The sequence below is a fragment of the Galleria mellonella genome, unplaced genomic scaffold (assembly GCF_026898425.1).
Source record: "Galleria mellonella isolate WM207_F2 unplaced genomic scaffold, CSIRO_AGI_GalMel_v1 utg35, whole genome shotgun sequence".
NCBI classification, from domain to species: Eukaryota; Metazoa; Arthropoda; class Insecta; order Lepidoptera; family Pyralidae; genus Galleria; species Galleria mellonella.
In genome coordinates this window covers 1,466,181-1,492,458 of record NW_026442082.1, presented here as the reverse complement: position 1 = coordinate 1,492,458, position 26,278 = coordinate 1,466,181, and the positions used below count along the sequence as shown (strand labels likewise).

At 31.9% G+C, this 26,278-nt stretch overlaps 2 protein-coding genes across 2 annotated transcripts in view; both read left to right on the top strand.

The window, feature by feature from the left end:
* Nucleotides 1-26,278, top strand: part of LOC113514404 (dopamine receptor 1-like) — a 170,186-nt gene that overhangs the window by 52,652 nt on the left and 91,256 nt on the right. The gene's annotated exons all lie outside the window — the stretch shown is intronic.
* Nucleotides 19,944-23,542, top strand: LOC128201110 (uncharacterized). Its single transcript, XM_052896837.1, has 2 exons — nt 19,944-20,886; nt 21,411-23,542. Exon 2 carries the CDS (start codon nt 21,416-21,418, stop codon nt 22,820-22,822), a length of 1,407 nt encoding a protein of 468 aa, XP_052752797.1. The 5' UTR covers nt 19,944-20,886; nt 21,411-21,415; the 3' UTR covers nt 22,823-23,542.

Below are 26,278 nucleotides of genomic sequence, written 5' to 3'. Positions count from 1 at the left end.
AAAAGTTTTAACCAATATGTTTTAACGTGAGAGAATAACCAAATCGAAACATTTTACTGGACCAACAGATGTTTTCACGTCATATATTAAGTATATTATTGCACATCCAATATGAATAATGCAGGAGATGTAATATAATCCGTAAACAAATTTTGTGAACATAAACTTTTAATACATACATTCTCATTATAACAACATGTGTACTTTTCAACAATTTGTTATAATATCTGAACAGTTTCAATTCAATGATTTGTTTACATTTATTTTCTTTCGTGCAATCAATTGGAGAATGATATAAAAATTAAATAGAAAAGTACTTATCATGAATGTATAACTTAACTAGCTGCATCCCTTTCGTCTTTATCCTCCTGAATCAGTACATACTATGTACTAAGTTATAATATTATATAATTTTTTTTATGCAACTTAGAATGACGAACAAGCTGACGGCCCACCTAATGGAAAGTGGTAACCGTCGCCTATAGACGTGAGCAGTACCATGGACATAACAGAGTATACTAATAATAATATAATCATATAATATAGAGTATAATAATATTGGAGCTAAAGAAATGGAAAAACTTAATAAATATCATAAATTAAAGACCGAAATTACTAGATTATGGAAAACACAAGCGATAGTACCAATAGTAGTGGAAGCGACAGATGTAATAGTGAATAGCTCGAGTAGGTATTGCGAACAACTACATGCGAACATCAATATAGGTATATTACAAAAACAAGCAGCCATTCATTCCTCGACCATAATATGTAAAGTACTAGGAAATACAATAATTACACTAAACTTACAAGATGCACCACATCACTCCGCTACAGACACACACACACACGTATAGAGCTATGAAGTATAAAAATAATATAAATGTAGTAATATATATGTGTGTGCATATTTGCATATATACACACAATAAAAGGGGTTGGAGTCTCAGCTTTTTTTCCAAAGGTTTTTGAGACGGGTTGTCTGAGAAAACCGGCAAATTAGCCAAGAATGAAGTAAATTAATAATATAATCTACCTATATATCAAATTTCATTCAAATCTGTCTAGTAGTTTTTGCGCGAAAGAGTAACAAACATTCATCTATTCATATATAAATACGCTATCGGCGTATTTAGCGCGATAAAAATTTTTGCAAGTAAACAGTACCTACAGGAAGGACAGGGTTTGTTAGTAATAAGATCTAATAAGCCCATTATTAACAATATACCCTAACAGGTCGACCTCCATGCGGTTTTCCCTGGAAACCATCGTGTCGATACTATTTAAATATGTATAAACAACGCGAACTTTTAAAATTAACTATCCATCCATCCATCGTTATATATATAAAAATATAAATATTTATTTATTATATCATAAATAAGATATATGTACATAATTATTCGTTGTAAATTATATACCATGTAACATTACACGCCAATTAAATATAATAATATGAACTCAACCAATAACGTCTCATTATTTCGCAATAATAATCTAAATTTTATCTTGAAGAATTATATTTTCATAAAATATTCAAACAGAAAAGAAAACAACATAATAAAACGTAAAGAATTTTCAAAATATGACATTCTATTTTTCAATTGACTTCAATATGGAGAAGATTGTATTACATTAATATGTTCACTTCAAGAATTGGTTCAATGATCGTAATGACATATTTATAAATTTCAATTAAAAAGTTAAATTTATAATTAAATTATAAATTAAAATAAAATTATGCTAATAAATATCTGTGGGACTAAATACAAATATTGTGAAATAAATAAAAAATATATTCGATTCATCTGTTCGATATTCGAATTGTTAATTTTGTAAGGTTCAGTTTTGAAAGAATTTTGCGGGATTAGTTACTTAGATCATATAAAGGCGTCTTGATGGAGCGTCGAATGTCTAAAAAGGGAACGAAGAAAGATAGTCAGCCAACTATTTGCTGACGCGCCGTTTTTTATATTGGTTTTACAAATGTTTAATCTCTTTTATTTTTTATTGTACACAATAAGTAGTAATATATACATCTATATACTATAATTATCAATATATATATATATATATATATATATATATACTCTATTTATGAATATAATATTCGTATTGCTTGGCATGTATGTATGAGGCAGTACGAGTATATTAAACTACTAGACTACCAAGGTCAGTGAACTAATAAATAAATTTTGTTATAATAAAAATTATCATTTAAAAAAGTTTCTTTTTGTCTAAGCATAAACAGACATTTTATTTATTTATATTTCATTGTACATAAAGATTACATAGTGATAATTTGTTTTGAATAAAGATGTGCAACAGGAGAGCTTAAGACTTCCCGTATTAGAATTCTATTCCAGCAAACCCTGAGTGAAAAGGAGCGTTGATTACCAGCGGGCAGTGTAATCAATAAAAAAAAGAAACATTATGGTAGTGGTATTACTAAGGAATTATGATATTCTATCTGAATATCATTTGGTTCTAAAATTACATTACAATATGTGTTTTTTTTCCACTTTGAGTGTTCTTTATTATTAAAATAACTTTGCTTACAAATCCCGACTTACACGAGTTCATATACGAGTATGTCTATGGATTCTCTCATCATTATATGGAGATTTCAGCAGTATTCGCAGCCTATAGAATACATTACCATAATTTTATGAGGTCGGTCGATTCTTTGGATGGTTGGGTGTGGATGTCGTTTGCTGGTTAGATATCAAACAATTTGAGGAATGTTATGTTAGAAATTTAGCTCTTATAAATAAATAGATGTCACTGGATGTACTATAGCACGCTAATTCGTTATACACTAAGGTGAGATGGTATTGTGGGGAAAAGATACATAGATAGATAGATAGATAGATACTCTTTATTGTTTCCTCCAAAAGATTACAATAGTAAACTTATTATAAATATAAATAATTACAAGAAATAATCACAACGTCCGCTGCTGAACATAGCCCTTTTTCTATTGGAGGGCTTTGCTAGTAGTTGCCATGCTTGGCAGGCGGATTGCAGTTAGGTTTTCGTAATGTTTTAAAAGTGACGCTGCTGCCCATTGATCGACCATTAACTTGCCTTAGTCTTAACTTAGTTTCCTCTTAAAACATCCACAGGAAAGGAAGGGATGATCCATTCTATGCCAGTATCACACAGCGATTATAAACATACTTATATTTTATTTGTAAATACATATTATATATAGAGAATTAGAAATCTATATATTTATTTAACAATTTGTATTCACAAAGTCATAGGTAATTTATAAATATAAGTGTTTGTATTTATCATAGTTCATAGAAAGGCGAGGTAATGTCAAAAGAATAAAAAGTCCAAGTAGAACTGACACTCCTGTGAATTCAATAATAATACCTACGAGAAGGATAGCGCACTGACGGCTCGTGTCCTATTAAGAGCTAAATCAGTCAGGGTTTGCAAGCAACAGATACCGAAGTGCGAGCGCGTTTCGGTCACTCACATTTGAGGTGCCTCATAATCTGTGAAAAACTTCAATTCTATGCGGGGTTTGTAGGTGGAAGGATATATTTTGGCAGCGCTACAGCAACCACAAAGGAAAGTACATATATATGTGTCACTTTTATCCAATTTATTTACTCTTACAGCAGTCTGGTGAATCGCTTCATCACCAATATTGTGATAAACGGATGTAATAGAGGAACTTGTGTATAAAATTTTTAATATTATTATAACATAATGAAATGCAATGGTGAAATGATGCTCACAACCACTTTTTATCATCACATCGTTCGTTAATTACAGGACATTCATCCTCACAAGTTAGAAACCAAATTGTTGCGTCCAAAGCGGTTTCAGAGGAGTTTCGCTCCGCGAACATCGACAGCTCCCTATCGAGGTTTTCCTTAGGGACTACAGTATGGGATTCATTAAGAAGGATGTAATAAAGTTTCTTTAAGGGTTGGCAATGACACCCTTAGCGTTGCAGGCGTCCATAGACTACAGTGACTGTTTACCATCAGTCGGGCTGTATGCTTGTTTACCACCTTAGGGGGGAAAAACATAAAAATAATGATCTTACGACAAAAAATATTAAAACACTGCTTTTCTAAATAGTGTTTTATATAACTCCATTAAAGTGATTAAATATTGTTTAATTAGTGTAAATTAGGGGTCAAAAGCTATATATTATTATAATTAAATATATAAATTTAAACATCTTTTATTTTTAATAACACAGACTTTCTTTTGTTTACGTTTAAACAAATATTACATACGCTTCAGATGTAACATCTGTTAAGTATCTTCTATATAAACAGAAACAATATAGTAATAGGCAAGTTTAGCTTCGCATTTATATTTTCTTTTTACCATATCACTTATTATGTCTTTATCTATATAGTACACATGTCCTAACTTAACCTAACGCAAATATTTGTCTTATTGTTGCTTGTTTTTTAATTTCATTGTTGCGCATAGCACTCATTGTATATGGTTTTACGGAAGAGCCGGTGAGCCATAAGGACTCTCTACACATGCTGAGTAAGGGCCTTTTAGTGACCAGAATTTGTTTTTATTGTTAGTTTGTTTTAATTCTATGTATGACACTAAATAGATTATTTTATTTCTTTTTTCTTTTGTAATAAGTTGTCTAAACATGTATTTTTTTTAATGGATGTCAATAGAGTGGTAACCCCGTCTGCTCTAACGGTATACGCTGGCGGGGCACCAGTGAGAGATGATAGGTGAGAATCAAAAGGCAGATCAGATAGTCCATTGTGATGAATACACTTGGAATTCAACACGATGGTTTCCAGGGGGGGAGGGGTACGTAGGGGTCGATCTGATATTGCTAGTAACGGGACTGGTAGTCCGCATTACTAACAAACCCTTTTCCCCCTCTAAACAAGTATTAAATAGCTGTATATTGCAAGTTAAAGTTTTTTATAGTAAGATGGTAATAATTTAAGATTTGATGCTGAAAAAAAATATATACGCATACGTAACAAAATTAACACGGACCCACCCTATTGATTGCAAAAAGAATTGTCAATGATATCGTGTAACATATACGATAAAAATAAAATACAGAGCAATCGAGAAGCCGCTTTTTCGAAATAACGATATGGATGTAATCCCATATTTCGCCGAATATATTTGAATCCAACGGTAATAGCGGCGACCCTAGCGCCGCCTCTTGGATTTATTATTTAATTAGGTTTATTAACGATGTTTTCCATCAGCGAAGTTTATGTGATTTATTATTATAATATTTGTAAATCATATTCTTTTAAAAATATATTTATAAAAAAAAATTGGATACTTATAATGTACTCGTATAAGTCACATATTATCCTGAATTTCTGATTAATAAATTATAAAAAAAGTTTTAATAATTATTAAAATTATATTGTTTATACACATTTTATACACATTCTTATTTCATATTATGTAAATCATTTTACATAAAGTAATTTAATATGATTGAGAGAGGAGAATATTCGTGTTACTAACTTATATTCAATGGATTACAAATCTTAGGCAAATATTATATTAATGTAACTTTTGTTCCAAATTTATTTTTGTAGAAAATTGTAATTTTTACCTTTTTTATACAATTAAATTAATTTTGCCCAACTAAAAATTTTAAACATTATTTTAATTTATTAATATTAAATTATTTAAAGTAAAAGTATTAAATAATTAACGTATCATAAAAAAATTGAATATTTTTTTTATATACTTATATTTATGTATTATAAAGATAATATTAGACACTTTTATTAGTTCCGTACTTTCTGATATAGCATTCAATTGTCAAACTTTTCAATAGGTATCAGAAAAAAAGGATGTTCATAATTAGACTATTTTTTGTCTATGTATGTAAGTATATGATATTATTGCGATTTATGATTGGAATTATAAAATTATTTTTTAAAGCATGAAATAACAACAAGACATGTCTTTGGCACTTTATTCTCTCTGCCTCTATTGCGGAGTACTAAATGAATTTCGCATGAAGGTAAATTTTTTATAAATGAAAACTTTATATAAGATTTCGAAGTTCGAAGAAGTTAAAATAATAAATAATAAGCTTTATACATCAAGAATAACTTGAGATTATTGAGCTCGAAAAAAAAACATTCCGGCTATTTTTAAGAACTTCGTGGAAAATCTAAAATGTCAACGATATATCGAAATCGATGGCAATCAGTCTACTGAAAAAGAACTTATACTAAATATATACATACTAGTAATCCGCTTCATATATATATATATATATATATATATATATATATATATATATATATATATAAGGTGAGTTTTTAACTTCTCAACTCTTTAACTGATCAACTAGGTATTTAAAATACGTTCGTTTTTAGTATTTATTATTTAATTACATAATCAGGATTAACTTTATTATAAAGTCTATGTTATCATCGTCATTTCAGCCATTATCCGTCCACTGCTGGACATAGGCCTCCCCCATAGACTACCATAGAGAACGATCCTGTCAAGTTTATATATTTTAAATAAACTACACGAAAGTCGGTGCTGTTCACGTCTATAAGCGATGGTTACTACTTTTCATCAGGTGGGCCGTTAGCTTGTTTGCTATTCTAAGTATCATAAAAAATACTCATACAAGTGACCATTATGTCACATGTTAGCCCACGTTGTTAATTTTAATACATCGATTGGCTCCGATCGTTATATAAATAGCGAGACTGGATGCCCTCGATAATGCTCGTAGGTATAGAGGAGGGTAGCTTGCGGAAAATTGTCGTTCGTTAGGCCGTATTTTAAGCGACGTCCAAAGGAGGCTTTCAATACATTTGTATTTTATTCTGATTTAGGTAATTCTTATTGCAGTCGATTTTACTTACGTATCATACATTATACCATATAACTCGGTAACTATCCATTGCTGAATATAGAATTCAGGGGGGAAAGGGATTGTTAGTAATGGAGACTGAGAATCCCATTGCTAGCAATATACCCAATCAGGTCGACCTCCTCGCGGTTCTTCCGGAAACTATCATGGTTAATTCCTGAGGAATTCATCATAATAGGCTAACTGGCCTGTTTTCATTCTCATCTATCATCCTTCACTGGTGCTCCGCCAGTGTATCCCGTTAGCGCAGGCGGGGTTACCTTACCATTTACACCCATAAAAAAAAATAGACTTCAACTTAGAGGAGAGATTTGCCAGTTCAGATTTACCACAGGGAGACTTTGTACAAAAGTCGTTTGCTTGGGTACCTCTGTCCCATTCGTGTTTCTACCATGAAGCTGTTTTGTTTAGATGGCTGTGTTTCGGTTTGGATGGGATATGGCAGTGAATTTACAGAGTACAGAGGAATAATACCTGAGTCCTCAGGAATGGCAACGCATGGAGGGTATTATGAGCAAAACAGTATACTCTGTTATTTTCATGGTACTACTCATGTCTATTGGCGACGGTTTTTTTTATGGGTAAAAAGGGTATGGTAACCCCGCCTGCGCTGACGGGATACGCTGGCAGAGCACCAGTGAAGGGTGATAGATGTGAATGAAAATCAGGCCAGTTAGCTCATCATGATGAATTAATCAGGAATTAACCATGATAGTTTCCAGGGAGAACCGCGAGGAGATCGACCTGGTTGGGTATATTGCTAGCAATAGGATTCTCAGTCTCCATTACTAACAATCCCTTTCTCCCCTATAGGCGACGGTTATCACTTTGCAACAGGTGGGTCGTCAGTTTGTTTGACATTCTAAATTGCATAAAAATATTTATTATACTTATTATGTTTAAATATAACCATTATTTCATTATAATTTTTGAAACAGTAAACATAATTATACGAGTATATATCAGCAAAGAAAAATCTCGAATATAACAAGTTTAATTAGAACATTTATTATGAAACAGAAAAATTATAATCATAACAAAGTTATTTCTATTTAACGTTAGGTATAAATTCGTAAAAAATATATCAACGTAGTCTTAAAAGGGCACTTCTTTTAGGTCCAAAGTGGGCGAATTTATATTAGTTTGAAGACCAAAATAACCTTTGGTATAGTACAAGCCCAAAATAATCTGGTAGAAGTTTATTTACAAAACAAATAAAAACCTACGTTGCTTTGTTCTCTCGAAGTTACCTAAAAATGTTTTGCTTATTTTTGCCGCAACCAAATAAGCATTAAAAGGCTTAACTTCCACTTAATGGTTTTTTGTAGAATTCTTATTAATTTTATTTATTGAAATGGTGTTTCCTGTTTTTTCTGCTAAAAAGGTTATTTACAAATCTAAAAGTACCTAATGTCTTGTTTTTGGGAAGAAAAGATTTGTCTAACGAGTGCTAGCAATGCTATTGTTATTTATATATCCTTCTAAGTTTATCTCCATGCAGTCCCCCTTGGAAGACGTCGTGGCTAATTTCTAGTGAATTCGTCGTGATAAATATTCTCCTCACATCTTCAGACATCATTCGTTATTGACATAACCGTCATGCCGGGTTATTATTCCATTTTCATGTATTAAAATATCTGTAGTGCAATAATTATAATAATAACTTTTATTTTTTCCTACCACAACTATAATACATGTTATTTGTTGCCAATTATATTAATTTGCAACCGATGGAGAAAAAGGTTCTTGAGTGGCGACCACGCACGGGCAAACGCAGCGTGGGACGACCCCCCCTAGATAGAGTGATGACCTGAAATGCGTTGTAGGGAGTGGATGCAGGTGGCTCAGGACCGTTCTTTATGGCAGTCTATGGGGGAGCCTTATGTCCAGCAGAGGACGGATAATAGCTGAAATGATGATGATATTAATTGGCAATAATACCATGAAATTGAACAGGAAGCGAACTGGCATCTAAATTGATTGGCGAGCTTAAATTACCCCCCCTCCTTGGGACATCATAAACATCAGTAATTTATCACCAATTACAATCATGAGATGATATATACATGGTCAATAAAAGAAAACTAAAACAATTTGAAAAATAATTATTAACGATTATTTACAGTATGCATTTTTTTTAGTTTATTAAATTTGATATTTATTTTTGTATGCGTAATAGAAAAGCAAGTTAGTCTGAAGAAAATGTTAGTGTAAAAATGAGAAAGGGCATGTCATTTCAACTTAGACTTAAGAAAAGAATGTTGAATGAAACTACTATAGATTTAAGAATACTGTCAAGTAGATGAGGGTCTCTGGAGCCGGCATTAACAATAAAAGACGAGTTATGAAAATAGTTAAAGTAAGGACATATTTTAACACCACAAAAACAAGCCTTAGTACAAGAATTGTGCCAAAAGATTTTTAAATAATTCAAAAGACGGCATATCAACAAAAACTTCATGATAAAATAAAAATAAGAGATTAGGCATCGACAATAAAATCCCGTTCTCGTTTTTATAAAACCCGGTACATACTGTGCGCACTGAGATAATAATAAAAACGTAAAATAATATAACATGACACAATACACAGCCCGTCCTCACAGCAAATGACTAACTAAAAAACTGAAAAGAGAAACAATTTTAATATGTAAAAGTCCCGCGTCCTGTTGTTCGTTCACGCTAATCTCTGAAATCTTTCAACTGATTTTAATGAGGTCTTGTAAATGTGTGCGGACAGTTTCAATTTGACAGATAAGAAGTTTTTATTCGGTTATGAAAAAATGGATCCAGTATGTTGCAACAGGAGGCAAAATAGCGTTTGCTACGCCAACCAGTAACAATGTAAAAAGTTGGTATAACTACTATTTATTTTGCTTTGCAACACGCTAGATCGATGGATATATGATAAATGCTATTAATTGAAAAAGTAATCTAATTAAAATCACTTCGACCACTCATATGAGTGTTGCAAACAACAAATAAAATGGATTAGAAGCCTTCTCCTTTAACACTCGAACCGCGAACAGGTCATTGTGACCGGTATTTTAAATTCATTACTTAATATCTCCGAAATTTGTTGTAATAGATAGTTAAGTTTTTGTGACTTTTTATTTACCACTTTATACTGTATGATGCGGAAAAATTACAATTAAAAAGTACTATAATTATCTATTTGTGGTTTGTATACCTAAAACTGCAGAAACAAATTTCAGAGATATTAAATAATGAATTTAAAACACCGGTCACAACAACCGGTACGCAGTTCGAGTTTTAAAAGGAACCTTTTTATAATTGGTTAATAAATTACCAAATAAATGAATTACACGTGGCCAGCTTTAGTTATTTAAAGTTACACAAATAACCGAGCGTCGTAAATCTTCATACTCTCGACGTTTGTAATAAAATTTTCAGATTTTATGCTGCACGTACATAAACCGTGATGTGTTGTTATAAGCCTGTAGCTGATATACTTACGTATAAGGTGGCACTCAACAAGTGGAACGCCATCTTGTATTTTAACCCCGCCGTAAAAGTATTCCGAGGGACTCGTCTTTTTAAAATAGGCCTTAAATCTGTCCTTCACTCCTTATACAACATTCTTATATACCCCAAATAAAATTGACGGAAAAACCCAGCTATGGTAAAAACACATTACGACGGGGCAAAGCGTAACAAGAGTAATGTTATATTTTGCCTCGTAAAATTCTACTGTATGTTTTTACAATGCAATCTTTTGGCCTGTTTCTTGCTGCAAGGATTTTTCTGTCATAAATCTCAAAAAACATGAATAAACAAATGCTCGAGTTCAGAAATATCATATACATATATGTATTGTACTGAAATATGGGCATTGAATTTTACAATATGACGAAAACTGAAGGATGTTTTAAATTTGTTTTTAATCAAAATGAAAACTTTTATTATGAAATACTTGTTTACACAGATTAAATGATTACTTAACAAATGTGTGATTTTTAATATATTAATTATATATCCTTAATAAATAAAGTGTTAGTGTAGTAGTAACCACAACTTATATATTAGAAATTTTAAAAATTCATTTTTGGAAAGTTTAAAAATGTTAACTTTTAGACTTTCATGTTATATGTTTTAGGATTTATACGAAAGGGATATAAATGCAATCATTTAGGTAAACTGTTATAATTTAACTAAATTATGATTTGGGAAAATGAGTGGGTAGAAGAAAAAATGTTTGCCTTGGAAGCGTAGATGTGACAGTGCTACATCATTCTACTCGTGACCACGGTCGGAGTAACATGGCCGAAATGTCGAGATAATTCAGGTGAATAAACACAATTCATCTAAATGAGCGCATTAATTCCTGTTTCTCATAGACCATATTTAAAAATGATTGTTCCTCACTTCGTGTTGTGGAGTGTACGTAAGAGGGAGACTTTGTACAAAAGTCGATTGCTTGGGTACCCCTGTCCCATTCGTGTTTCTACCGTGAAGCAGTTGTGTTTGCATGGCTGTGTTTCGGTTTGAAGAGTGGGATATGGCAATGAATTTACAGGGTACAGAGAAATAACATCTGAGTCCTCAGGAATGGCAACGCATGGGTGGTATCATGGGCGAAACAGTATACTCTGTTATGTCCATGGTACTGCTCATGTCTATAGGCGACGGTTACCACTTTCCATCAGGTGGGCTGTCAGCTTAAAAGGCCGGCAGCACACCTGCAATGCCGCTGGTGTTGTGGGTGATCATGGGCGGCGGTAGTCACTTACCATCAGATGAGCCGCATGCTCGTTTGCCCCCTGTGTTGTAAAAAAAAGCTTGTTTTCCATTCTAAGTTGTATAAAAAAATAAAAAAAAGCTGTCGTATGGGAAACCATTGAATAGGTCTACAATAAAGACGAATAGTGCTACAAGTAGATATAAATAGCGAACTATTTTCTTGTTACACAATATTACTTATTAACATAATGATGGGATGATAAGGCGCTCCGAGAAAAAATCTAAGATAAGAAAATGGCATTAAGCAAGCATACAGATTCATAATTAATATAGCGAATTCCGTGAATACCACAGCACTCTTCCAAAATACGAAGGTCCGTTTGAATGTTAATGAAATTCAACTCTGTGTCGTTGGAGTATGGATTAAATTTGAACGTCACCATACTTTCGTTATCTATCAAATGGAATTATATTTAATGACAGTACACTTTTCACCAGATGGCCGACGTGAGAGAGTGCACATGGCCATTGTTATACCACAGTTAAATACGGCAAAGTGCTTTTCCATAAATTATAAGTAATAAAGAATTGAATGGAAGCATTAATCATATTGTGACACGGGATCAATAAAACTGTACTGTCACTTAAAACTGTATATTTTAATTATACAAAAAAAAAAGATATCAGAAAGAAAATGAAAATAGAATATAAACATACAAATAGTTGTATGATATCAGTTAATAGTGTGTGTGATATTTTAAGGAGGGACGTTGCTGTCCATCCCTCGGGCATTTAGTTCTCTTAGTCGCTTCTTATGAACCTCCATTCCCACATAAATAGAAGTGATGGTCTATTCCATCCCGGGACTTAAAAAACCCGACTTTAAATGCGACAAAACTAGTTATATTTATTTAAAAACTATATTACTAAATCAATTATAATAGTATTTCTATGAAATCAATCTGTATCCTTTTAGAAAAAAAAAAGATTTTTTAATTTAATGAAGTTATTAAATATAAATGAAATACAACCAAATTGAGATTCTATTTTTTTTAAGTCCGATGAAAAAAAAGACCAAATGGTCAAGTTGCCAGCAACACCAATATTATAGATTTGAAAGTGAGTTTGTCTCTGCTTTATTGGAGTCTTACCTGCTTAACTAATCATCATGAAATATACATTCTTACTATTTGATATCTCTGTCGAGAAGGACATAATTTAGTATGTATTTATCATATACTGTTAACAGAGAATTAAAAAAGTAATTGTTGAGTTTCTTGCGGGCTCTTCTCAATAGATAACAACTTAACAAAACTCGCAGTAAATTTAAAAAAAAATACGATTTAACGTGCTTTTAAACTTTTTTTTTCTATTTGAATAAAGATGATTTTAATTTAAATATCCTCTTCAATCAGTAGATCCCAGTCACGTGGATGAAGTTGATGAGAAAAAGAAATATTACATCTTTTAGTGAGTTCATCCGTGTACTATACACAGTCCCATAACTATCATAAATGCGTAAGTTTCTGAGAATGTTACATATTGTTCGGTTGGATGAATCGGATAGATAGATGTATGTTACCCTTTCTCAAAATTTGCTACATGAATAGATTATATTCTAACTTACCGTATAAGATAGTCTATATACAGAATTACTATTAACTTGCATTATAAACGTGAAAGTGAATTTGTTTATTACTTCTTGTAACAAATAAACTCACTTTCTTCATGAAATGTGGTGTAAACGTACTATTTTGGATAGAGAATGACTTAATTTGCTACTAGAGGGAGACTTTGTACAATGGCTGTGTGCATGGCTGTTTCAGTTTGAAGGGTGGGATATGGCGTGAATTTACAGGGTACAGAGGAATAACATCTGAGTCCTCAGGAATGGCAACGCATGGAGGGTATCATGGGCGAAACAGTATACTTTGTTATGACCACAGTACTGCTCATGTCTATAGGCGACGGTTATCACTTTCCATCAGGTGGACCGTCAGCTTGTTTGCCATTCTAAGTTGTATAAAAAAAATACTAGTCAATTAATATATCCTGATCACCCGGACAAAGTCGCGTGTAAAAGTTAGTCCTACAATATTACATTGAATGAAATACCCTCTTTCTTGTGGTACTCAGCTAAAAACATATTCAATAATCCATTTTTTATGTCTATATTATGCAAACAGCGTTTAGAATTCAGCGCGTAACGTCGTCTCCGTATGTTTGACATATTAGGAGCACGCCAGCAGACTACTTGGAATATTTTTTAACACATAATTCCGTTACCTCGGACAGATGGAGATAATAAAATAAAATTTTGTAAACAATATTTTTTTTAGTTCCATTCATCGACAATAATGAAATCTTTACTCTTAATCTTGCTAATTTCATGCATGGACCTTTTAATGACCATGTAATTTTAGATATATTTATTAATAAATAAATAAATGTTAGCAGAAATTTAAAAGAGCAACTGTCAAGTTTCTTGCGGGTTCTTCTTAGCAGATAACAACTACCTTGAACCCTGCAGTGGATTACAAAAAAAATACAAATTAAAAGTGCTTGTAAACAAGTCCTTTTGTTTAAAAATTATCTGAATTTAATAAAATCGTAAATAGGGAAATGCGAGATATTTAAGAAAAAAATATATGAGATTTTTTAATAAAATCTACAGATGTCAAAATAACTTTTAAAAATTATGGCAGTATAAAAGTCTGTTTGTCTGTGTTTATTTCTGCATCACGCAAAAGCTGGGCCGTCAGCTTGTTTGCCATTTTAAGTTGTATAAAAAATAAAAAAAATAAATAAGCTACAGCACCAATTGAATGTAGTTTTCATAGTCGTATTTCTGAAGGTCCAAATTAAAATCTGGTGTTCATTTCATTGGTTTTCCCACATACGAAATCCTCGCGTACGTAGTAGCGCGCAAAAAGGGTCATTAGTATAAATTTAGTTATGGACGGTAGCTTGCATATCCACAAGGTAGTTTTTGTTTTATTTAATATTGTTATTATTACACACGTTAATTTAATAGAGCTGTTAGTTTTCTACATAATAGATATAGAATGAAACATAATTAATACAATGTAAGATGTTACGTAAAAGGCAAGATTAATTGTGACAACTCTAATATAGCCTAACTATTGCAAGAAAAAAATCTCGTAGTATATATAGCCTCAAAAAAAGCAAACGAATTGAGAAACTCCTGAAAGTTGAAATAAAAATTGAAAATTTTACATTCGATATTAGTGACATAGTAGCAAAACATTTTTTTTATATCATAAAGGTGGCATACCAGCATACAGCCCGTCTGATGGTAAATTATCACTGTAGCCTATGGGCGCCTGCAACACTAGTGGTATTATGTGCACGTTGCTAACACTGCAGAAACCTTAATATAATATAATCTTTTTTCAGAACCTTATATTTTAGTTTTCAGGGAAAGCCTCAAAAATATAAACGAATTGATAAGCTTCTCCTTTTTAAACGTATTTTATGTGGATATTTTGAAAAAAGAATGTAAAGTGAGAGAGCTTTTTAAAATCTTCTAATAAACTTATTCTCCGGTAGCATGAGTATACAAACAAAGGGAATTCTATTATACCTACTAGGGTTCGTTAAGAAATCGGAAAGTTAAATATTTGATCTGACGCCTTGTTACAAACTGGCTGCTTTAAATTTAATCACACTTTGAGTACTTTGCAATCTTTCGCAGATGTTCCAACACTTAAATATATTTCTAATTCAAAAAGGAGTAATTTTTCAATCGATTATGTTTTTGTATAAGCAATATTGTTGCCAATTGTAAACTGACTCTAATAGGTAATTAATTTAATAGTAATAATCTATAATTTTTATTCAAAATAGTAAGTTACACAATTGCTTAACTATGGTCCAATTTACGCCACAGTACTTAATTTGTGATTGTAGCTCACTCATACATTACATCCTAAGGTGATAAAAAACATCGCTCCAAAAAACATCTTAAAATTTCTATCACTGATAGGAAAAATTTGCAGCATATTTAAAAAAGGGATTATAGAAATGTCGCAGTGTCACAGGTTTCTCTGCCTAAAAAATCCCGACTCTGAATAATAATAATAATAAGTTCCATTTATAAATATTTACCTTATAAGATATTATGTATGTAAATTATGTTGTGTTAGCGGATTTGAGAAAAGATTTTTGAAATTTTCAACATAAAAAACACGACACCAGGCGTACAAAGCCACGGATAACCAAGTACTATCCGATACAGTTCCATACAGCAATCGAATTAGCACCATTTATACAAGTTTATTCATGTCTTGATACGGCACGTACCGAGTTAAGTTGTGTTAATTAAATCATACAGTTAGGGCAGCACTGGAACTCAATGTAATTAAGCAGCTATACAAGTTACAATCGATTGTCTTCTACAATATGAAGACAAATGTCCTGATTAATAATATGCAGGTCATTAGTAGGTAATAATACTATTGTTATTTATTATTATACACACACACACACACTGACGAATCCAACTCAGCTGGGCAGCGTTCGGGAAACTACGCCACATCTTTTCATCCAAAATACCTAAAAATTTGAAGACGAAGGTTTTTAACCAGTGCGTGTTGCCAGTAATGACTTATGGAACCGAAACATAGTCCTACCTTGCCTGTCTGCAATATCTTCTAGCTACTCAGACCGTTGTCTTAGTTGCCTCTTACGACACCCATGAGAAAGGAAGTAGTGATCAATTCTATGGCGGGACCATACGGCAATATAAGAAATAATTAATTGATTAATTTATTTCATTTTTTACTATATTACTAATTAAAAGCGCGCGTTAAAAGCTAGTTAGTATATTACTAACTAGCTTTTAACGCGACTTAATTTGCGTGATCGGAATATGTTCACTGACTGGCATAAAAAGTAGCTTAAATCTTTTGCCATACCATATAGTACGTGTATACCAAATTTAATAGTAATTAGTTAAGCCGTTAAGGAGCTAACAAGTAACAAATAAACAAACTCACTTCCATATTTATAATATTAGTAAGGATGTTTGTTACTCGTCGATAATGCAGTTTTTTCGGCCGGTAAAAGTTAGTAATAAATATAAATAAATGAAATTACTTTTAAGTCACGAATAACAAGATCAATACTATCGTATTATTATTTTTAAGTCTATTCACAATTGTGCCTTTTAAAAAATCCTAGTAAGATGCTCTATCTACTTGTAATATATATTATTGATCCAAGTACAGTGCCTACCGCGCTTTGGGTGATTAGTGGACGCTGACAATGAGTTGGCTAATACCGTGCTAATACCGGCTTTGACGTCGTCATGATGCATCAGTAAGCTTAAAATTTTATAATGATTCTATTTTTGAGATTTAAAGGTAAAAATAGTATTTTTTTTTAATATGACTCAAACTATGTACTGTAACTGTAGTCGAATAATAAGTATATTTTATAGTTAATGATTATATTTTTTATTATTATTTCAGCGGTGTGGTGCCGGAATAGAATAGGCCACTCTTTCCCGTGAGTGTCATAAGAGTCGATTAAGGAGGACGAGGGATGGGCAGCAGCGTCCCTCTTAAACTATCTTGAAATATCTTGACTGTGGTTGTCAAGCGTGGCAACTTCTGGCAAAACCCCCAAAGGGGGAGGCCTTTATTCAGCAGTGAATAGTTAAAGGCTTTTTTTTTATAATATTTCTATAATAATTAGCAATTATGTAGTAAAATTATAAATGATATTTATTTATCACGCAGGTACTGTATGCTGTATTAAACTATAGAAGATTGAGTTTTGTAAGTATTTAAATATGTATTAAGATATGATTTTAAAGTTCCATAAGGGATTTACAAAGGATTCACAGGAAATAAGGAATAAGAAAACATAAATACGGAACAAGTTGAAGAAATTCAATCACATTTCCAATATACAGCGAATTAAATTGAATCATCAATAACGTTTTGCGAGTACCGGAAATCGTATCCGTTTAAATTGTAGCGAAATTTGAAAATAGAATACGTATTACAGAATAAAATAAATCCTGCCTATTATACTAAAATTAAATAATAGAATTATCTTTTAATTTTAATTAAAATATAATGTCTTTAACTTTTACATTTTTTACACACATTTTAATTTATATTCGGAAATAAAAAGTGAAATTACATTGCGTTAAATTTTGAAAATAAATATGGAGATAACATGTCAAAGAAATTTTGAATTTGTTAAAGAAGTTTGAATTTTAAGTTGTTGAATTTTTAAGTCGAATTTACATTACAAAACTAGTGGCATAACATTATTTACATAACATTAATATTATCTTGTGTCACGTGAAAACATTTATAATGCATGCATTAGTTTTATGAACTCAAAACAGTTTTGTATACTGCTGAATTCTTAAATAAACGAATGATAGTTTTATCAAGCGACTTCAAAAAGAAGAAGATTCTTAATTCGGTTGTATTTTTATTAATGTTTGTTACCTCATAACTCCGTCAGTTGTAAACCGATTTGAATAATTATTTCTATTATTCAGATGAAAATAATACCTAGGTTTACAATATATTTGATTTGTAAATTAATTCGGTTTTATATAGACAGAAAAATATAATTCAAATACAGAACATTCCATTTTTAAAAAAATAATGTTTTGTTTAAAGGTAATCTATGTTTTTGATTAAAGAAACAGCCGACAGGCGATCTGCCGGAAATATTTTGTTTCTCTTCATATATTGATTAAATTACTTATTGGATCGAAGGTAAAATTAGCTATGACATTTTATTAGAAGCGGGTCCCTTATATTATTTTGGGAGCCACCCGCCTCAAATTTAAGAATGTGTATCATTTTACCTTCGTAAAAGACCTCTTTTTGTGATAAAGATAATCGTTAAACCGAAATGACTGGAAATTTTTGGAATATTGTTTTAATTTAATAAAATATTGACGAAATATTGGGTATCATTTTTATAGAATTATATTAAAATTGTAATGAATACAGTTTTTAGGGCTTTAGAGCTAAATGGTTAAACGAGAAAATCAAGAGCTAAGATAACCAGACGACTTTTAAATCTGTTAAATTTGACGAAATAAGGGCCAAAATTGTTATAATATGTCTATTCGTCGGATATGGCAGCTTTAAAACTTCTGCATCTTCGGATTGATTCCCCATAGGAAACGTCTAGCTGAAGATATCTCGTTTTACTACTTTTATTTTTTTTTATATCTAATATCATCTAAAGGCGATATCATTATAATTAATTATGTTCCACAAAAAATGTGGCAAAACTAGTTAGTTAAATTTACAAATAAAAAAACAACTTATTAAAAATTTTTATAAATAAAGAGTTCTAAGGTACACAATACAAGTACATAACAATCATACAAAAATATAGTCAAATTTAGAATCGTCTCCTTTTTTTTTAAGTCTAACCGACTTTTGAAGTCGAATCGACCGACCGAAAAAGTTATTAATATATTATAACACATTATTCAAATTGTACATATAGGAACGAAATTGCAAGCTATCTCTAACTACAAGTAATTATGCTATAGGTAATTATTTCTCATGAGAGTACACGAACATTATAATTTACTATTGTATTTACATTACATAGCAAGTACATTTAGAATGAAATTATCGTGCTTAAAGTCTTTTCGAATAAACATAGGTATAAATATAGGAACCTTTTAGAAATCATAAATGTACACGTACACGAATATTATTCATCAAACTAATGTTTTTGTGCAGAATGTACAGATGGGCAAAGCACCGGGTTTAAACCCGGTGCTTTGGTAAAAACCCAATAAACACCCAGAAACTCCCATAATCACCCAAAAAAATAGGTTTTTACGTATTTTTTTGAAAATATGTAAGTAATACCAATAAATTATTTTTATAAATTGTATTGATCAATTCTACAATATTAAATAAAACGTTAACTAATAATATTTCAGGAAATTTTAAAAATCTATATATAATAAAATGAAAGTAATTAATTTTCATGTTTTCATGTTGCAGTTGATCAACATGTTGGCAGAATCTTCCCGTAGATACTTTAAAATTTCTTCATAACACCTCGTTCGCACACATGGCCGTATATATTTAAATTCTTGAGCCACTAACAGTCCGAAATACTCATTTCTTTTATCCTCTTCTCCATAAATTAAGCATTTAGAACAGTTTGTTTCTTCTTTCAGTAAATTTTCTTTTACTTTATCCTCGTTTTTTTCTTTGTTGCGACGACGCTGGGTAAATCATCTGGACACTGGGTCTCACTATCGCCAAATATATTTGGAGATCGGCTTCGGCTACGGCTTGGCAGACATTTTTTTCTTTCTACAATTTTAAATTAAATTTATTAGAATAAATGCTTCGAACACACGCGATCTAAGTACCTTTTGTGTTTATTATACCTTACCTACCTAGGTATAAAAAGAGTACTTACGTAGATTTTCTTTTATTAACTGTTTTATACGAAGATCTTGATCTCTCAAATTAGCATCCATTTTACTTCCAGTGATTATCAACTAAATTAATAATCCACAAAGTATTAAATAACGTTTTTATGAAATATTTAGCACAAAAACAATACCCTTTAAATATCGATCGTCAGTAACTGTGACTGACTTACCTATATTCTAGCAAGCAGGACTGCCAGATGTGAAGGGGAAAACCCCAATAAATTGTTGCATGTGACTGATGATGTGAGCATGTTCGTTTCATAATAAAAATGTTGCCAGGTAACCAAAAAGTCGTATGTTTTTGTGCGAATTACGATCATAATCTTTACGATCGTACATTAAAAAATAGACAAATAATAGTATGAGTACGATTTAAATCGTATATCTGTCAACCCTGCTAGCAAGACAGCGACAAAATCACGTTGCATAACAATGTAGCCCAAGCTTATATCTTATGAAATATACGGAAGAGATACGGACTTAGAAAAAACAGAAATGTTGTTCTTTGTGGAAGTCATTGATGAAATTCTATGTATTTTAGCCCGCAAACTTTCTTCAAACAAAAACAGCGCCATCTAGTATCGAGTTCTGTAATTATCTCTTTGTTTATGGATTTGAAGTAAGACCGCCACGCATGCAATACATTATGACTGGGGATTCCCCTATTCGTCGACGCTGAATATGAGGCGACGACAATCACTGTCAAACGTGTTCACTATTACTCTGACTCTGGTAACGTGACTTCCTGGTAACGTGTTAGGTAGGAAAAGCAGTAAAAAAGTGCATATTAAGGGAGCAGATTTGAAATAATATTTATACTTAACAAGAAATAATTAAAGGTAAGTGGATTTTTGAATGATACAATTATATCATGATCACTTAACAATTTTAACTTAAAATTAGATGTATTATTACAAGCTTTTATTTAGCTTGCGTTATGTAAATAAAAGTATGTAGGTATGTTCGTATGTTGATGCAATTATCCTCAATCCTCAACCGACTGGGATAAAATTTTCCATACACGTTTATTTTGGATGATAGTGCATAGTTAGCTGAGAGTCGTCATTGGATAATAATGGTGGATAGCCTAAGATGTGTACTAGATATTTATTTTTAACATAATATGCGTAAGTACCTAATCGAATTAAAGAAGTTGCTGAGAAAAATACAGAACAATACGATAATAAACTAGCGTCTGCGTTTAATCCTCCGAGGAGATGTAATTTTACAAAGGTTTTTTGTATTTATTTTATTATTTTTTTAATAAATTTATTGTAAATAACAAGAAATAATCATTGTAAAAAAATAGGCACTCTATTGTTGAATTTTCGTCAGACCAACTAATCATCGTTCATTTTTTTAGGTTCAATGGGGAGACCTAAAGATTTACGCATATGGGAGCACTACCGTACTTTACCAAACAAGTCTGTTTCTTGCAAGCTTTGTAATAAGGTCTACAAATTCAGTAATGCTGCCAAAATGCTTCAACATCTTATCACTTGTCCAAAATCTCCAGAAACATTAAAAGACTCTATGAAACTTATAAAAGATAGCTCGTCCAAAACCAAAATGTCTGGACTGTCAGAGATAGAGACAAATGATTCTTTTATAAGCCCCTCGTCGTCTGCTAACACTACAATAAATGCTGAGTTTCAAGACACCGATGATCATATAAAAACAGAATTAGCGAGAGCTATATTTGTAACAGGGACGCCATTATCGATGGTGCAACATCCTTTATGGATACAATTTTTCGAAAAATTGCAACCAAAATTTAAAATACCTTCACGTAAAGCTTTAGCGACAAAATACTTAGATAAAATATATAGAGAAATGCGTTTTGAGTTAAATGAGGAACTAAATGCTTGTAGTTACTTACACCTTCAGTGCGATGGCTGGTCTAATTTAAGAAATGAAGGAATAATAAACTTTCTTATATCAAAACCTCAACCTGCATACGTTAAAAGTTTGAATACAGAAAGTAATCCTCACACTAGTGAATACCTTAGCCAAGAAGTTGAAAAAGTAATGAAAGTGTATGGAGCAAATAAGTTTCTTGTACTTATTGGCGATAACGCTAGAAATATACAAAAGGCATTCGAATTAACAAAACTCAAATATCCACATGTTGTTCCTCTCGGTTGCTGTGCACATATCCTTAACTTGTTGTGCCAAGATATTGTAAAGATACAAGAAGTAACTGTGTTTATTATGCAAGCCATAAATATAATAAAAACTGTTAAAAGGAGTCAACGATTAAGTTCCTTGTTGATAAAATCAAGGCAGGGTGAAGATTCTACACAAACACTAAAATTGCCTTGTGCTACAAGATGGGGAAGTCATGTTACTTCGTTAAAAAGTTTGAAAGCAAATAAGATAGCTTTGCAAATATTAACAGTTAGAGAAGATGTGGTAATTTCAAGAGATATTAAAGATTTAATTCTAAGTGATGATTTCTGGACGAAGACAGGGGAATGTATAAGTATTTTGGAACCAGTCACTGAAAGCATATTTTACTTAGAGAGCGACCAGAATCGTTTGCATCGCACATACATTACATTTAGAGATGTACAAGCTAAGATACGTTTTGCATTAAATGAGATTTCGACATTGAGCGAAGAAAGCAAACAGCAGATTCTAACATCAGTATCTTCAAGATGCAATATGGCAATGAGGCCAATACATTTTGCAGCATATATTCTAGACCCCAGGACTCTAGGAGTCAACTTACTCAAGAGGAAGAACTTAAGGGTATGGAGTTTATCTACAATTTAAGCCAACACTTAAGTTTGTCAAATGTAATGGCAGATTTGGCGTGTTATAAAGCTAAAGAAAACTTTTGGGCCAGAGGATTTGTATGGAGCTCATTAGATAGCATTGAGCCCCTAATATGGTGGAAAGGTATTTGTGGTTCCACTGAGTTAAGCAAAGTAGCGATTCGTATTCTATCAGCTCCCTGTACTTCGGCAGCCACTGAGCGTTCCTTTAGTATCCAAGGCTACATACATAATAACAAAAGAAATCGACTTACAACTGAAAGAACTGAAAAAATTTCATTCATTTGTTATAACTGGAATCTTAAACATAAAGCTGAATGCGAGGACATTCAGTTTAATGAAGAAAATACCTTAGAAGCTTTCATTGAGCAAGTAAATGAACATAACAGTTTAGACGAAATAGAGCCTATCGAACCTATACAATTCATCGCTTGTAATAACTCTGAATCTGACAGTGATTGACTGTAGTTTTACATTTTACTTTCATCTCTTTCTTAATAAACTCAAAATCAAATTAAAAGTTTTTTATTCTGTAGGCTGCATAATAATATTGTCTATGTCCAGTATAGTGGACGTCTTGCGGCTGAGATGACGATGATGAAGTACAAAATCATAAACACCCAAAAATTTGGGTGTTTATGGGGTTTAAACCCAATAAACCCAAAACACCCGGTTTTTACCCACCAGACTTTAAACCCACCCAGGTGGATTGCCCATCTCTAGCAGAATGGTAATAAAACGTTTCTGTATTGTCGCATATAAATTTTCAACTCGTGTGAACATACAGTACTCAGTGTGTAGTGAAACGTTGGTTCTATTAGTAACAGCGAAGAAATGTTAATCAAAGTTGACATAATTATATCAAGAAACACAGAATCTGTTAGAAAGTTATTTAAATCAATTAGTGACTATTATCATAAATAAATCTAATTTTATTTATTTATATTTATTATATAGCTTCAGACTTTGATATACCTTGGCATGAAATTGTGTATGTACACTCAGCATGAAAAAACGACGCGTCAGCCAATAATTGGCGAATCGTTTTTCTGGGCGTTTTTTGACATTCGGCGCTCCATCTATTATAATTTTTTATGCAAGTGAGAATAGCAAAGAAGCTAACGGTCCATCTCATGGAAAGTACTTAATGTCGACTGTAGACATGGTAAGTACCACCGTCGACTGGACTGTACGAACACGAACAGTACTATAGATATAACAGAGTGTACTGTGCCGTCCATGAGACCCATCATGTGGTGCCATCCCTGATAATTAAGGTGTTATGCCTCTGTATCCTGCAGTTTCATTGCTATATCCCAACCATCAGATCGATAGACAACTAAGCAAATACAACTACTTCACGGCAAAAACGCGAATAGGAGATAGGTACCTAAGCTGACGACTTTGTACAAAGTCTCTTTCTGGTGAAGGGTATGAGTATATGCTTTTAACGATAAGGTCGCCCGTTTTCTTACTGTGATCATTTCTTGTATGTATTTTTATCTATAGTAACTTTACTACTGCAATCTTTTGGAGGAAACAATAAAGAGTCTATCTATGTATGACCTATGGAAGAGATATAGAATTACCAAAGTGATTTCAAATATCAAGTTACATATCAATACATTCAGCAGATACTCAGGTAGTTGAATATATTTGCACATTTAATTTGAAAGCAGTCCATCCTTGCAGTACCTAACTAATTAATAACTGCATACCAATTGCACAGAACTCTATTTGTATGATTGGTTCCTGCTATGTAGATTCATACTGACGTACAAAGACCTCCTTATAAAGGTGGTAGCCAGTATTCAAGCTTCGTATTATGGAAGGAAAACTAATTGGAGGTGTCTGTATTATATGTACATATTTAGTGTGACCAATATGTTTTCAGTAGTATCTATACTAATATTATAAATGTGAATGAGAGTTGGTTTGTTTCTTGCCTTATAACGCCTTAACAACTAAATCCTTTACTGTCAATTTTGAGAATAAGCAGCAACGTCCCTTTTAAAACATCACCAAAAGCCTAACTGCGGTAGCCAATCCGCCTGCCAAGCATGGCAACTACTAAAACTCCCCAAGGGGAAGGCTTATGTCTAGCAGTGGACAGTTAAAGGCTGATATGATGATAATGATGATGTACTATTTGAGAATAAAAAAAGAATAGGCTATCACATTACTTCGGTCAGTCAACACATTGTGGTTACGAGAACGAAGTCGCGGGTAGAAGCTTGTTAACTATATTTAAGTTTATATTACATTAAAACGAAAGTGAAATAATTTATTACAAAATTATGTGTTAGGAAGTATTCATTACAAACAGTTATGGAATCGCTTCAGGATGTTTAATTTAATTATGTCAAGATTATTTATTCAATGTCGCCAGAAACCTTATTGAGATGATGAAGTAGGAAAATAGAATTACAATGTTATGAATTAATTAATAATAATAATATAATAATCATCCTATCAGCCGTTATCAGTCTACTGCTGAACATAGTAATTTTTTTTTTTATTTTAGGTGTATTAACATTTGGTTAAGATTGTGTTATTAACACAATCTTAGCCAAACGTTGATAAATATATAAAGTATGATAAAGAAATTTATTAAATGAGTATAAATTTGTGACAACCCTATTTGAGTGAGGAGAGGTGCGGTAAATTTTGTCGGCATCGGTGCACTTACAAAGGAAAGTATATGAGTGTCACTTATACTCACATTATTTATTCTTATAGTAGAACATTATCTTAAAAGGATCCAAATTATTATGATTTTACTTTGTATATTATTGAAACAAACACATAGATAATAATCCTTCAAAGTAAATAATTTAGAATTGTTACTTCACAAGTCATGTTGTATGTAAAAAAACTTCTTCCTTTTCCAACTTATGTACCTAGACGTACATCTGTGTTCCAAACAAAGAAAACAAACTTTCATACAATCTAATTCAATTTTGAATTTCGAACTAATTCAAACAGCTCGAACTAAAAGCAATATATAGCGATTTGGACCGAGTCCAGATCTCCAACCCCAAAGACCAATTACTGGCGCTAAACATCGGTTCTAAACTTGGCGACCTCTGCTCGGATACCCGTGCTCTTAGTTTAGTATAACGATTTATACTACATTTATGGTAGCAGTGGCTTTCCCTTAATGGGTACTTTACGATGTAGTTACTTGCGCACTTATATTTGCAGCTGACGCAATAAAATATCGACCTTATTTATAATGGAATAAAAGTATATATTATTTATTGCAAAACGTTTGTACATAAGACTGTTTTACTTGGCCGAGCGGAAGAATAAAGTTTTCACAATTTGTGAGATCGAGGACTTGTTGGATTGTTAAAATAAAATTGTTATAAACATTTATTTATTTTAATATATATATATTTTTTATTTATGTTCTAATGTTTTAAAATTAATAACAGTACAGTGATAATTGCTT

Bases quoted from the DNA above. Each gene is read 5' to 3' on its own strand.
- LOC128201110 (XM_052896837.1), top strand. From the start codon at position 21,416: ATGGGGAGACCTAAAGATTTACGCATATGGGAGCACTACCGTACTTTA.